This window comes from Glycine max, chromosome 18 (genome assembly GCF_000004515.6).
Source record: "Glycine max cultivar Williams 82 chromosome 18, Glycine_max_v4.0, whole genome shotgun sequence".
Lineage (NCBI taxonomy): Eukaryota > Viridiplantae > Streptophyta > Magnoliopsida > Fabales > Fabaceae > Glycine > Glycine max.
The window spans coordinates 3,562,631-3,577,745 of record NC_038254.2 but is presented as its reverse complement, the minus strand read 5'-3'; the positions used below and the strand labels follow the sequence as shown (position 1 = coordinate 3,577,745).

Genomic DNA, 15,115 nt, shown 5'->3' with positions numbered 1-15,115 from the left:
CTTAAATTCCACAAATTTGATGAGTGTATCTATAACATAACACTTGTAGACTTCTGGTTGAGGGATTTTTTACTGTTGAGATAACAGTGATATCCCATTTTATCCTTTCACGTTTTCTTTTCATGTTGGACTCTCTTTGCATTTTTTGTTTACTGTTGAGAAAGAAATGAGGGTCAGGTTCTTTTGTTTGGCCCGTAAAAGTCCGGCCAAAGTCTACAAGGGTTTCACAAATCAGTGCGCCCTTTTTCTATTTGTTTTGTGATCTCAGGCAATGCACCATCCATGCGGGTTCCATGAGTGCGCCATCGGTTAACAGCAAGTAGTATCAGCTCTACCCAGAGTAATCTAATTTATATATAATTAAAGTTATTTAAGTACTTTTAAATTAGAGGTACAGCATGTGTTCTGTTGAGTGGATCAAGTAAAAAAATTGGAGACTTCACAAAAAGGATTTCACAATTTCATTGTATATTTGATATCATATATGCAGTGTCATCTTTGATATTTTTGAAATTTGGAGTAAAAACTAAAAAGGGATCCCTAAACAACAACAGACGTATTTCATAAATAAGACAAAAAATTTCATAAATTTATAAATTTAATTATAAAAAAATAATACACAAAACTCTTATATATTAAAAATTCTACGAAAATAATGAAGTTAATAATTTTTTCTAAAAAGTTATAAAATCCCTCAAAATAGGATCTTGACGGGCGCATGTGTCTCAGACGCGACCGCAGTGCATATATGCACCTATCCAATTTACTTTAAATCTATTTTGATGGACCAGTTTTAGTATACAAATCCATTTATTAGGTTTTTATCTATGACTGTGTTTTGTATATAGATTGGAAACCACAGACTTGACATAATGTTGTAACCAGGGAGACCATCATGCAATCTTCATCGTCAGTGCCACCATTATTGGTTTTCTTTTTTGTTCAATTTTTGGGTAATTATTTTCATTTCTTTTTTCCAATTAGTAAATGGCCTTATGTTGCCTACGTCGATGCCGCCCCTCTCTCCGTCTGCCGCAGCCGCCCCGCGGCCTCTCCTATGCCGTCGTGCAATGTTGCGCTGTCCTCTCTCTCTGACAACGATAAATCAGAGCATGGTCCGTGGTGATTTTGTTTCTTTTGTTTTTTTCTGATTGATTTCTCCCTACTTGTTTTCCTACTATTTTTTTCTTCACTAATTCTATGTTTGCAATGGATGGATTTGGTTTGGTGGAATGTTGAGGTCCATACTGATTTGTAGGTAGTGAAAGAGTGGGTTTGGGTTATCTACAAGGGTTTTTCACTCGTTTATTATTTCCAATTCAACATCTTTTGGTTAGAGAAGGAAGGAAGTATCGGAAGAAATTTTTTTTTGGTGAGTTGAAGGAATATTGGCCAGTCAGCTTCAGAATGCATCTTTTTGATTTTGACTACCCTTTAGCCAGTGCCTTTTTTCATTAGAAGCATCTTTTGGTACGAATTATTCTTTCTCCCGCAAGAAGCTCCTCCTCCTCCGTGGAAGCTTTGAGGGTTCTTTGATGCAGGAACAGATTGTCGTTCCATTTCTTTAAATTTGCTGAAATTTTTGTTTTCGAGCTTTTCATTTCTGTCGGGGGGGCTGGAGTTTGGAGGTATGGATCTATATTTTCCTATCTTAACTTTTTCAAACTACTATTATGTAATAGGAATTATTGATTTATCAAGTCTATTTTTGTTATGTTTAGTCTGTTAATAATTACCATAAGTAATTACTGATTACTTCCTATGATATTGTGTGTATATGTAAATTTGTTTGGGCCCCTTGGGTGGAGTATCCTCAGGTATAGGGTATTCGGTTTTTCTGAATTATGATGGAAAAAGCGCTGACTTGACTCATGGATAAGGTTGTGTTTGCAGAAATTGATTGTTCAAGTGCTTGGGGTGTGAAGAATCCATGATTCACTTGGGGAGGATATCACATTTTTGTGTTAATTCCTCACAATGTTTCTGTCTTATTTGCTCTACTATTTATTTTAAATAAATATTATATATATAAATATATTGGTTGAGGACTAAAACAGGTGTAACCCATACAAATTGAAAATGGTGTCTTATGCATTTCCAAGTGTCAATTGTTGTTTATTTGAATTGCACGTAATTGAGACTTCCAACTAGGTTTAGGCATTGTAATTACATGCAATATTAGTATTATCTTTTATTTAGACAGATTGGTTCAGGACTAAATTTTTAAATGTTACAAAGTTGTCCGGACTTCCTAACACATGGTTAAATGATACAAACGTTTTTTTTATTATATTTTTTAAATTTATTTACATTTTATAACCTTAAATAATAAATATATTATTAGTTGTTCAAATTATAATAATTTTGTTTTTAATCCCTTAAATTTAAAATTATTTTTAGAGTCCTCAAATTTGTAAAATGCTCCTTTTAGATCTTATGCATAATGTTAATCAAACAATTAATAAGAGATTCACAATTTATATCAACTACCGCTAAAAATTGATTTTTTATTTTATATTTTAAAGTATAATTTCCTGTGTTATAATCAAGTCAATAAGAAAAGTAAAAATTCATTATTTGCTTTAAATTTTTTTATTTATTGATTATGAACTTTAAACCACCAAAAAAATCGTGTTTTAGAATATGAAATATAAAATCAAATTCTCACGGTAAAAAAATTGTCACAAATTATAAATTTTTTATTTTCTATTTTGACTCATTGTGCAGAATGACTAAAAATAATATTTTGCAAATTCTATAAGCTAAAAAAATAACTTTAAATTTAAAAAATTAAAAAAAATTAACTCAAATTTAAAGGACTAAAAACATATAAAAAAATATTAAAGTCTATTTTATATCATTTTAAACTTGAAAAAGACAAAATACCGGTTGAGACACTAGTTTGATAACACCTTAAATAAAACATGCAAAATCTACCATCAGAATGAAGGTGCATAATTTTAGCAAAAATTGAGAAGTCAACTACTCCTAATCACAACTAATTCTGGGACATAGATTTAAGTCATCGTAAGTTGCCAAACTACATTTATATTCATATTTACGTATATTAGTATCTCCCACTACATACCAACCTTCATATGTAGTGAAATAACAAGTTACACATACACTAGTACGTACATAATCCAGAATCATGAAACTAGTTAACGGAATAAAGGGATATGCACTGATGACATCAAAGTTCTAATTACTAAATTAGTATTGGGGTGGTAACAATTCAATGAAAAAGATTGCGGTTGCGTAGATTATAATTTTTTGTAACTGTGATTGAATTCTCTGCAACTTCTTGTGGAAGTATATAGTCAGGATCATCAAGGCAATTCACATCATCAGGTAAATCGGCATCTATCCATTCAGACCAATCCTCATAATCAGTATACAAGTCCCATGACAACTCCTTTTCTTTTTGCATGCTGTTAACCTTGTTTATTAGAGTTAGCAGCATTTGATGGTTCAAGGTCTCATAGTTCCTGCATGATTAACAAGCAATTCTATAAGATATATAATTTACATTTGAATAGCTAACTTCTAATATTTGTACACTTACTTGTATGTGAAAATTGCATGTAGAAGTTGCACTAAAGCTGCTACCAGGAAAAATAATCGGGCCATGTTTATTATCCAGGTTTGGTGCTCAATGTTATCACCGGTTAAACGGATAATGAGTACTTCCACAAAGAGAGTAGCACAAAGCTCTGTAAACAGCCAATGATATTTAGTCAAATAATTAATTAGAGGTTTATAAACTAAAAGCACTAATTGGAATACATACCAATATATAGGAATGGTCTGATATTGTATGTTTGCTTTGTACTGGTCAACATGAAGATGACAAAGATTAATACGGAATAAACGAAGAAAGCTTTGATCATTCTAGATTCAAGTAACAAGGTATTTTGCAAAGCAAAAATCCTGTCTAAAACAACAAACATGGAAGCCTGCTTTGATTCAAAAGATTCCTGTAAAGTAGAAATAGAAAGTCCTGTTTAAAATTTCATATATATATATATATATATAAAACCAATAGTCTACAAGAAATTGCAAACCTGAGAAGACAGTATTTCCTTTGAGTTTTCCATTAAACGATCATGAAATCCTTGAATCTGTTGCTGACGCTGAAGAAGCTCTTCATGTTGTCTATGCCCATATTCAGCAAAATATTGTAGGGTCTTCCTGTAATACACCAAGGAGGTCAATATTTTTCCAAATATAATTTCTGAATTCAAATTTATGAGAGTTAACTTATCTACCTGCTCTCTTCTAGTGCTTTAGCTTGAGACTCAGTCAATGAGTTTAGGCCCTCAAGTGCTGCGGATTGCCCGTCTAAAAGAATTTGTTGCTTATCTAAGGAAATTTCAGCCATATTCCCAATATCTTCAGCTTTGCTTTGCAGGTTGTCCATTTTTGATGACATAGCATCTCCAACTTTAATTACCTCATTCTCAATCTCAATGGCTTCATTTCTTAACTTTTCAATTTCTCTACCCAAATAATTGTAAGAGTCTTTGAGCATCCCTACCCCATCCTCCAAGTTTCTCTTCATATTCTCTTGCCCTTCTTTTAACTGTGTTTGTGATAGTGCAATTTTTGTAGTTTGCTCGTAAACACTCTTCGAATGCGTTAATACAGAATCAATGTGACCTTCCAAATTTTTAGCAGTTTGAGCTACTTGTTTTGTGTGGCTACCAATTGAATCAAGAGAATCATGAATTTGTCTTGAGCCTTGTAATAGATGTTCTGATTTCTCTTCAATGCTATCTAACTTGTCCTCAACATACTGGGCCGAACTTTTTAATTCAGTCACAAGTCTCTCTGTTTCATATTTGAATGCATGTGTCCTATAAAAGGATATAAAACTTTAGTCAAGTTGAGACACAAACAAATCAAAATAAAAAGTAAAAACACAAATAAGAAAAGAAATTGCACTTAACTGCAACTGATAACAAATGGTATTGGTTTCGAGGTAGAATTCAAGGTAAACCTTATGGGCAAGGTCATCTAAGGATCTTGAGCATACAGCAATGGAAGATTTGGGGTCACAATGGGGAAAAGGAGACCTGCCAGAATCCCTCTGAAAGCAATCACTAAGGTGCCAAGCCAATCTAGACCTCTTCTCATCAACAGCCAAGATTTCAGAACATCCAGCAAAAAGATGTTGATAAGCATTTTGCCAACACGAGTTTGAGCTAATCATTTTCTTCTTAGCATTTTCTATTAACTTCACTCCCTTATGGTCATTGAAGGATTCAATAGAGAACTCAGCACTTGAACCTCTAAAATTGCCTTCATTGGTGGTATGAGTCTTGTCACTAGAGGGAGTCTCCTTAGATGATGAAAACCAACCCCATGACTCGCCTCTTAATAAGAACGAGAGCAAAATAAAAACAAGAAGACGACCCTGATGATCCATTGGAGAGTTTTATCAGAATTTATGTCCAAGTTCTGCAGCGATGATCAAGCCTGCATCAAACACACCATAAAGTTAATCAACTTTTTGTTACAAAAAACTATGGAGTGTTTGGATAGACTTTGGCAAAATTGATTTTGAATGGTATTAATTTTGAAGTGATGTGATTTATGTTTGGATGTTTTATTATAAAATTAAGAGTAAAATTCAGTACATAGTTTTGGATCCAATGCAACTCAAAGTTGACTCAAAATCAGTTTTGAATTCTTCTTCAATGTGAAATCAAACATGTAGTGAAATTGTATCCAAAATCAATTCCTAACATCAAACCAAACACGCACTATATTTCACAACTTAAACGGTTATAGAGATCATGTTCCACACAATCACTAAAAAAATAAAAGACGAAACCCAGAATACGAAGTAAATTGAGAAGCTGAAACATGCCATATAAGCTTCGCATGTCGAAATTAAGATATAAATTTGACCAACAAAGCAAAAGGTTGTTTTTCAGTAGAGGACTACAAAATCAAAATGTTTGTTTGGGAAAAGAAGGAATATGAATAATTTCTGGTTGGCTGCTTATATTATAAAGGGTGTAACGGTACACTGGGAATTATGACGATTGGTTTTTAATATAATTTACTCCTAAATATTTTCATTCTGTTTTGTTTTAATTGCAAATAATTATTTGTTCTTTTTTGTGGACAACACCCAGTCTTATGTTTCTTTGAAGACAAAGGGAAACAAAACTTGGAGACTATCGAAACGAAACTCTTAATTTACATTACTGGTTTGGTTTTTCTATGCCAAACCCCTAAGACCTTTGGTTGGATGTCTCGAACCTAAAGTAGTAATCAACTGGGGCAAGTAAACCAATCAACCCATGTTCCATTGTGCCCTTTTGAGTCTTGAAAAGGTTAACTTCAGGGAAGGGAGTGAAGATGGCTAATTAAATCTTATCGTGGCTTTCTAATTGTAGCATAAGCAAAACTATAAACATCATTGATACCCTTTTATTCTCTTTCCTTCTTTTTAACGCGGAAAACAAAAACACAAATCTCCATGCCGGGTAGTAGTATGCAGTATATGCACTTCACAAATCACAATTAAATTGGGAGAGAGAGAATAGAAACTTGTAAGGAAAGTCTACCTCGGCAGATCCTCTATTTTCAATAGTGTGTTCAATAATTTATTGTTGGGGTCAATGCTTGAAAGGGATATGTTTATTTTATAGGTAAAAATCGAAGACACGGTAAGAAAGTTTATAATAATTACACACTATCCTATTCAATCAATTCAACTAAATTTTTTAACAAGAAAAAGAAATATATAAGAAAAGAGAAACTTGGAAACCAAGAAATATAAGATAGAGACAAAACAAAGTAACAAACTGAAAGTAGTTGAGAGTAAACTTTCCTTCTTCTTTTTTCCCTTTAACAAGTCACTAGTGTAAATCACAATTAAAATATTTTACAACTTCACATCATGAAAGGGTTCGCATCAATCAATTATCATTCTTTGTGAAAGTATAGTATCGAATTTAGTATTTCTAAACAATAAAAAAATATAGAAAGGAAGATTTTTTTTTTAAAAAAAATAATGTGAAAGCATTCAACATCAAACACCCGTTAAAAAATTCTATTCAATTAAAATAAAGTAACTGCCATTGAATTACATAAAAATAATATCAAGGATCTCCAAACAAAACCAAATCAAAAAAGAAATTATTAAAAAAAAAATATGCCGTATCTTTTTATGCAATCATTAACATGAATTTAGAATCTGGATTTTGAATTTGATGGCTAAATAACAAGTAAATTTATCGCTTAAAAAAAAACTGTTGCACCGTTTTGCCGCTGCAATACAAAAACAAACGACAAGGAGAATCTGTCCTCATGAAAACCAAGAAGAACGCGAAAGGGCTGTACGTTAATTAAAGTTACGAATTGAATGAATAAATTTGAAGTCAAGCAGCAAAAATTCCATGTAAATTGTTCGAGTTCCCACACAAATGAAACAAACCCAGAGACTAATTTTCACTTCTTCTGTGTGAATGCACGTATCAATCACAAAAACTTGCAAGCACCAGAAAATGATAAAAAGATAAAAACACAGAGAGAGGGAGAGAAACAAACCTCTATTGAGTGGAAAGGGCGCGTTTCACTGTGTGTTGCGTTTGAAAGATCATGAAATTGAAGTGGTCAACCTTACATAGGACGAAGGAAACAATGGGACACAACTCTTGCCCGTTAAAACGGTGCGTTCTGTCCGAAAAGGCGCGTAACCGTTACAACCCGTTTCAACTTTCAAGCTTGCTCACTAAGCTGAACCACCTAATGGCCGTAGTCATAATAATATATTATATTACATATAAATAATTACTCATCTTTTTCATATTATTTTTAAAAGAGTACAGGTTTTTATTTATTTATTAAAATGTCAGAATTTTGATTTGCAAACATAAAAATCTTAAGTATATCCAGTACTTTTTTTTGTGCTGTTTTCTTATTTTCTTTCTTCTATTCTAATCTTATTATTTTGTCATGATTTCCTATTTTTACTAGGTTTCTAATTAGTACAATTTTGGTGTTTTTTTTATGGTTGTTGTCCTGTGCTATGATTTCTCCTAACGCTAGAGATCTCCTACTCTATAACAATAAAGTGTATTATTCCCTTCTTCTTAGATGAGACATGATTTATATAAAGCTCTCTAATTACAGTAAGATAAGATTATATTTTAACCCATAAATCATGAAAATAAGATATACTTAAAGAATTTTATGATTATATCTTGTCTCTATTCCATAAAACATGGAGATAATATATAATTTGAATAAGATATATTCGGATATAGTTAATACATGTATGATCAAATTCATTGCTCAATTTGTTTCTTTTTTCTTCATTAGTATAGCTCCAATAATTAGACAATTCATCATAGGAAATTTTATCTTTTGTGAAGAGATAAAATTTGGTTTCCATCATTTTATGAAAAGTTGATAAATTTGGTGGATACATAAAAGATATTCTTTCTTTTCCATCACTTTGACATGTATGAAAAAAAAATTCTGAAATTTCATTTTTTATGACATTTTCAAATCGATTATTTTTTATATATCGAAATAGACGATTCCATCGTTTATAATTGAAAAGAATGTTTACGAGAGGGGCGATCTCCCTGTGATGATCGATCCAAGGTCTATTGGGCTAGACATGATTGGTCCATTGATGACCGAAGGATACAGTTATAATGGAGGATTTTAAAATCAATATATTACTGTTTTTTTTTTCTACACCTCCAGAACATCCTAAAATATTTAGCTTTTAATTTTCTAATGCTTTCTTAACAATATACAATGATTTAAATATATATATATATATATATATATATATATATATATATATATATATATATATATATATATATTAATGCTTGCCTAAATGCAAAACATATATGGATTCATAATAAACAAAAAAAAATGAAAATTCTATGTTTTAAGAAAGTGAAAGAGTGAAAAAAAATTATAAATAAGATGATTGGTTCGCATAGGATAAGGTATGATCCAATTGATTTCTATACAGTTATATGATGTTCAGGAACGTTTTCAGATGCGTTGGTTATACATTCGTGGCCATATTTGGCATGATTCTAGGAGTATGATCCAATCCAACTCTATTATTCTCCAAATGAGACTGAAGATCTAATGTGAACCATCTATCTATGCTTGTTTGTTCTGGTTCTTGTGTGTTATGTGTTACAACTCCTAATCAAATATGTTGCGTTTATCTTTCATTTCATGGTTTGGTAAAAACTGTGATATACCATGTCTTTTCTGACCATATAAGATAAAATGTTAGAAGAGTAGAATTTCATTTGTCAACATGAGTCCTAATTAACCACCTCCAAGTTGCTATTGCAAGCTGATAGATATCCGTGATTACTTGAGCACATATCATACTTCGTAGAAGATGTAAACTTAGAAATCTCAATTGTTTTTCTTTTTCCTATAATCAAAGGAGCTAAACAGTTCATTATTCAACATAATCCATAGTAGAAACAAATGATACAGAGAACACAGTGGAAGCTCAGTAATTTAAAGTAGACAAAAACTTGATTTATATGACTAAACACAGAACCTCCAAACTTGTCCTCCCAGAGTAATTATACAATAACAGCACATACAGAGCAAAACAACAAAACAGTGATTTGTAAGAGAAAACTTAAGAAGAAAATTACATAAGATCCAGCCAGTTTAATGACAATATTGACCAATCTGACACCATTGCCTTGCATGCATGTCCTACTGTACAAAAATGTAATAAATAAAACAGACAACTAGAAGCCAGAATAAGTGTCAAATAACCCCTTCAAAGTTTCAATGTCAACTCAGGTGTTGAGTTCTCTAAGTCAACTGGTGGAAGACTCGAACCAACAAAACTCAAATTTGAACTTCCACTGAGTGTGAAATTCTGATGAGTATGGCCTCCCTCAGAGGGAACCTGATGGTAGCTACCTTGCCACAAGAGTTCTGCCTCATCCTCCTCCAAGAATATTGGAAGACCAACATATCCTTGCTCAAATCTTGCACTGCTTTTCATCTCAGGAGGCCTCATTGTTGGCGAAAAGCCGTGGTGCAGTGAAGAGTGTGCCTTTATTCCTAAGGACCTGAAAGAACCATGAAAAGGGAGAGATGCTAGACTTGCATACCTCTCAGAGAATATCCCCATTCGCATAGCTCTCTTCGCTATTGTTCTTTCTCTCTTGTGCGCATTTTGGTGGCCGCCAAGAGCCTGCGAGCTGAAAAACTTGCGCTTGCAGTAATTGCAAGAGAAGACTCGCGGGTTGGCTGCTAAATTAGTTTGAGAGAGAGGACCATTGCTGCTCTCACTTGTGCTTGAGAATGAGAAGTCATTGTTGTTGAATTTGAGAGTTAAGTCAAGGGAGATAGCATCTGAATGGAGATGAAGCTCTATTGGATTTGTCACATTGGAAGAGTTGGTGAGGTTGTCACTGCAAGGACCTGCATAGGTTTCTTGGATAGATATATTGGAAGCAACCTTGCTGCTAACTTCAGATTCATATTCTGCTGAGGCCACCACTTCAAGATCAAAGTGTTGTTTCATGATTTAGCTGTGCTAAGTTTTCAAGCTAATTAGCCAAATAAGTGCAACAATCCACCATCAGAATAAGATCCATTGAAGAAATTCTATATGTTTGGTCCTGCAATGAAAATCCAACAGTTAACATTTAGTAAGCATCATAGCAAGAAATTCTAAATTCTTGATTCAATTTGACCACACTCATAATTTTACAGGTATCCAATCTAACTTGAAAGAACATAAAACTTCTCATCCCCCCAAAGAAGAGGTTCCATTTATGAGAAAGAGTATTAGTTATCCAGTATGGGGATAAAAACAAACATCCTATGCTTTTTATCTTTTCCTTTGTGGAAGATGTACGATTAGTGCTGGCAGCCTGGCACAGAGACACATTTTCATTGACAAGGAAATGATGGCATGTGCCTTGATAGGTGGACTTTCTGCTAAAAAAGCATTTGTACTAGGCACTTGCTTTGCTTGTTTTGCAATATGTTGGCCTACCCAAATGGTAAAAGAAGCAGGCACTAAAATCTAACATTAGTACATGATTAGAAATTTTTTGTGTATTGGTTGAAAGCAGAATGTACAATAAAAGCCATCGGTACCTTATCTTGTTACTAACAAATGGGACGCATATCATGATACCATTACAACCCCATAATGATAAACATCTACAAAACCAGTTTGGTTTTTTCTTTTTGTAGCCTTTCAGTTTTTCCCCCATTGTTATTGAATTTTACCTATGGTAGATCTGAAATCAAATGCAATGCAATGGTCAGATATTTTCTTTAATTATTTTTTGAAACAAAATCCATCTTTCTTAGTCTATGACCCAGAGACAAAATATTGGCTAGTGCAATATGAATTAATTACACTCTTCCTAAGCAAGGTTTCTGGATCTTATCTTATGTAGCTGAGATACCACTATCTCTAGCCTATTCTGCAATTTTAGGCTCTTCTAAGAAGAAGAAAAATCAATAAAACAAGAATCCTGAATGCATGATTGAAATTTAATGTTGAACTAGATACCTATTGCCAATTCAGATAGGAAAATCCCACTGAACTCTTCATGCAGGGAACTGTTCCTAATTGAATCTTACCTATATATGTTTGTTATCTGGCCCACTCTTTTGTAGGTATGTGAAAATCTGGAATAAGGTAGCTAGGAGACATGCCATGAACTATAAGTTGACCAATAAATAGTGAATTTACATTCACCTTGGTCTGAGTACTATGATGAATCCATGAAATCAAATTCCTACTACTTCAATTAGTAACAACCTACTCACCTATGATCTAAAATTAATCTAGAATCTCTAATGAAGATTTTCTAACTATAGATTTCCAACGACCAAATCATCGATAATACTGAACATCATCATAGATTGTACCTCAGTCAATCCTTTAGCATTGAAAAAAAGAAGAGAAAAAGACAGAGAAAGAACCCAGCTCCCAGTTTAAAAACTGTTACGCTGCCAGTTTCTAAGTGCAAGGTAACATGTAAAAGATAGAGTGAGTAACTAACATGTTATTATTAGCACACAAGAGAAAGAATACAAAAGATAACACATTGAAGAATAACTTGTGCATATCCCAAGCCAGAATTGCATGCAGATACTTGTTTCATTTTTCTTCAATGCCAAATCTAGGAGGGAAAGAAGAATTACTTGTAAATAGTTTAGAGAGGAAAATCACTTCAGAATTTTGGTGGTGGGTTAAACAAGGCAAAACTAGAGCACAGATGGGTTGATGGAACGTTTGAAGGTAGGATCCAGAGAAACATGTTGTAGTCTTTCCAGTGATTCAAACTTGTCTAGAAACCAAGAAAGAGACTAAAGACAAGGAGAAAAGTAGAAAAATCAAAGCAAGAAGACAAGCAGCAGTTCACTACAGGGATGACAGTAAAAGAGTATCACATAACCTCTCTCAAGTTTCAAGATCAAGTGAAAGTGGCTTGCTTATGAGATCACCTATAAACTGCTTTGGAATTGGAGACATGTATGATGTAGTATTTTTCCCTTGTTTGTTGTTTCTCTTGGTGTGGTTGATTATGAGAAGACAAAACAAGTCTTATGTGTTTTTCATGCTCCTTAAACACCACTAATAGAGGCTAAAGTGAGAGCTAAGAGGTTTTATTGTTCTGATACTAAAAAACAATTTAACTGAAAAGGAACAAAAATAAAGAAAGAGTAAATAGAGACAAAGAGATGGTGGGTGTTTAATTATGGGAAAGCAAAGGTAAGATGGGAGTGGAGAGTTGGGGGGACAGAGAAATCAGAGGAAAAGGTGTTGGGAAAAACAAAATTTAAAGAGAGAGAAAGAGGGAATTTGATCATGTGTTATACTTTCATCAGTAAATGAATGAAGTGATCTCTTGAGTTAAATTTAGACATATAATTATGTTAAATATAAAAATTTATTATTAATAATAGTTTAATAGTTTTATCTGATTGGAACACGTGTTGTCCAAAGAAAAATGTGTTATACTTTTGAAAGTGTCGAGGCATAGTATATGTCCTTTTTTAATTTTGGTAGAATTTTGGGCTTTTTAGAGAAAGCAAACAACATCTGCTCGGTTCCATGACATATGTAAAAAGGTTGAAAGTTGAAAGGATCAACTAGGTTGATTGAACATAGTATAGGAAAGAAGTAAGAACAAGGTAACAGTGTGGTCATTATTCTCACCAAAGATTCTCTTGTATCTCTTTTTCTTTCTCTCTCTCATCCCCACTTCAAAAGTGCTTCAGATAACTCCATAATGCATGGGGTCGGGTCTGTTTTCATAGTTTCATATATTCCATCAATCACGTCCAAATTAAACTATATGATATGGCCTACAAGGCTATAACATTATTTGTTTCTCCTATTTTTTAACTACACACTGGGATTGGACCATAAACAATACAACACATGTTCTTCCCTTACCCAGGTTGTGTTTATAACTCACTAATAGTTGGTTTGGTTGGGTAGAAGAGAAAAAAAGGGAGAGAATTAAGAAAAAAAAATATTTAAATTAAAGTAAAAGAAAAAAAGAGGTTAAGAAATATACATATAATTTTAAAATTTTTTCTCATTTTTATTCACAACCAAATACGCACTAAGTAATCAGTTTTTTTTTTCTTTTTCCTATTCACGAGTGAGTAGTTAAAAGGGAAATGATTTGTAAGTAAAGTATTTTATGTTTGATCTATAAAAGAAAGAAAATGAAAAAAAGTAAAAAGTGATATTATTTTTTAATACGTAGAAAGTGAAAATAATATATATATATATATATATATATATATATATATATATATATATATATATATATATATATATCATATCAAGTGGTAGGAGTGTCTCATAGTAAGGGATAAGAACATTCAATCATTACCGTCATATCAAAATAGATTATTTAAATTAAAATACTTAAAAATTCATTAAAATCTTAAATATACTATTAAATATATAAAAATTCACCAAATAAAAATCAAATATATAAAAGATTTTAATTATCACGAGCCTTTACTAAATTTTGAAGTAAATAGTTTAATATAAATTATTTATTTTGATCACAATAATTATTAAATGCTTTCATCTTTTACAATTACACACTCCTGTTACTTGATATCCTTCAGGTTTCTCTAAAATTAAATTGAACAATTGTTGTATGGGACCCACATAATCGTTTTTTACTGCATCAATCTCTTCCTTATTTCCAAACAATGAAAGGATTTCCTAATGTCGTGTTTTCTTTTCGTTCACGATTCTTCCATCTATATTCAATTAAATAAAACAAAGCCAGAAATATGACATTCATAACACAAAATTAATTAAACTTTTAGTATCTATAGTATTTGCGATTTTTTTGAAAATGAATTTATTGTAAATATATATTTACTTAGTGGTTCCTTTTATTTATTTTTCATTTTTTTCTAAATATCTTAAGTTTCTCATGTGATACTTCTGTTTGGGACATGAAATGGAAAACTTGTAACATTTGAGAGGATCAAATGTGATATTTAAAGGAATTAAAAATGGAAACCTATAATATTTAAAGAGAATGATTATGTAAAATGAAAATTACGTAGAAACCATTTAGTAAAAAAGATTTATAAAGAACTTGTTTGAAAAATAAAATAAATAAAAATAAAAGACCAAAATGAGAATTCTCGAATTTTTTAAGGCAAAAAAACTTAGTTAAGAAAAAAAATCGCCAAATTAAACAAACTTTTTTCTATTTCTCTATTCATTGTGTATACATGTACGTCTTTTATTTAAGTTTTGGATCAATCAAGATCTAAATACTGTGAGTGAAACCATTTGACGGTTTAATAATGAAATAAAACTTCCTATAAAAAAGACTTCAAGTTTTAGTTTCTTTCTCAGATATTGCATAATATCTTAGCAACTTTTTGTTTACATGAATTGTATGTAGGTTGAATAATTAGCGCAAAACATCTAAAATCTTATTTTTAAACAATTTAAATGAAAGGTCATGAATGACAATCATTTTGAAAAGTACAATCAATGTCATGTGACCATGTTAGCAATGATAATGTTGTTAATGCGGGTTCAGATTCATATTAAATCGTCTAAAATTATATT

General features: G+C 31.9%; 2 protein-coding genes across 7 annotated transcripts; both read right to left on the bottom strand.

The window, feature by feature from the left end:
- Positions 1–3,032: 3,032 nt before the first annotated feature.
- LOC100814301 (protein GAMETE EXPRESSED 1) lies at positions 3,033–7,670 on the bottom strand. The gene is made up of 7 exons (XM_003552836.5): positions 7,564–7,670; positions 4,950–5,478; positions 4,269–4,856; positions 4,065–4,191; positions 3,791–3,977; positions 3,566–3,713; positions 3,033–3,488 (listed from the first exon to the last, which is right to left on the bottom strand). Exons 2-7 carry the CDS (start codon positions 5,426–5,428, stop codon positions 3,236–3,238), a joined length of 1,782 nt encoding a protein of 593 aa, XP_003552884.1. The 5' UTR covers positions 5,429–5,478; positions 7,564–7,670; the 3' UTR covers positions 3,033–3,235.
- A 1,848-nt stretch (positions 7,671–9,518) lies between these two features.
- LOC100815175 (zinc finger protein 4-like) lies at positions 9,519–12,878 on the bottom strand. Of its 6 annotated transcripts, NM_001255238.3 has the most exons (3): positions 12,450–12,868; positions 12,196–12,360; positions 9,519–10,649 (listed from the first exon to the last, which is right to left on the bottom strand). In NM_001255238.3, exon 3 carries the CDS (start codon positions 10,550–10,552, stop codon positions 9,797–9,799), a length of 756 nt encoding a protein of 251 aa, NP_001242167.2. In that variant the 5' UTR covers positions 10,553–10,649; positions 12,196–12,360; positions 12,450–12,868; the 3' UTR covers positions 9,519–9,796. The 6 variants fall into 6 exon arrangements, with proteins under 6 accessions (NP_001242167.2, XP_006601838.1, XP_006601842.1 ...); XM_006601775.3 differs by lacking the exon at positions 12,196–12,360 and having other exon boundaries at positions 9,522–10,649; positions 12,450–12,878; XM_006601779.4 differs by having other exon boundaries at positions 9,522–10,649; positions 12,054–12,864.
- Positions 12,879–15,115: the final 2,237 nt, after the last annotated feature.

Bases quoted from the DNA above. Each gene is read 5' to 3' on its own strand.
- LOC100814301 (XM_003552836.5), bottom strand. From the start codon at position 5,428: ATGGATCATCAGGGTCGTCTTCTTGTTTTTATTTTGCTCTCGTTCTTA. The intron at 4,192-4,268 runs GTAGATAAGTTA...GGTGTATTACAG, and splicing joins AAAGCACTAGAAGAGAGCAG to GAAGACCCTACAATATTTTG. The intron at 3,489-3,565 runs GTAAGTGTACAA...TTAATCATGCAG, and splicing joins CATGCAATTTTCACATACAA to GAACTATGAGACCTTGAACC.
- LOC100815175 (XM_006601775.3), bottom strand. From the start codon at position 10,552: ATGAAACAACACTTTGATCTTGAAGTGGTGGCCTCAGCAGAATATGAA.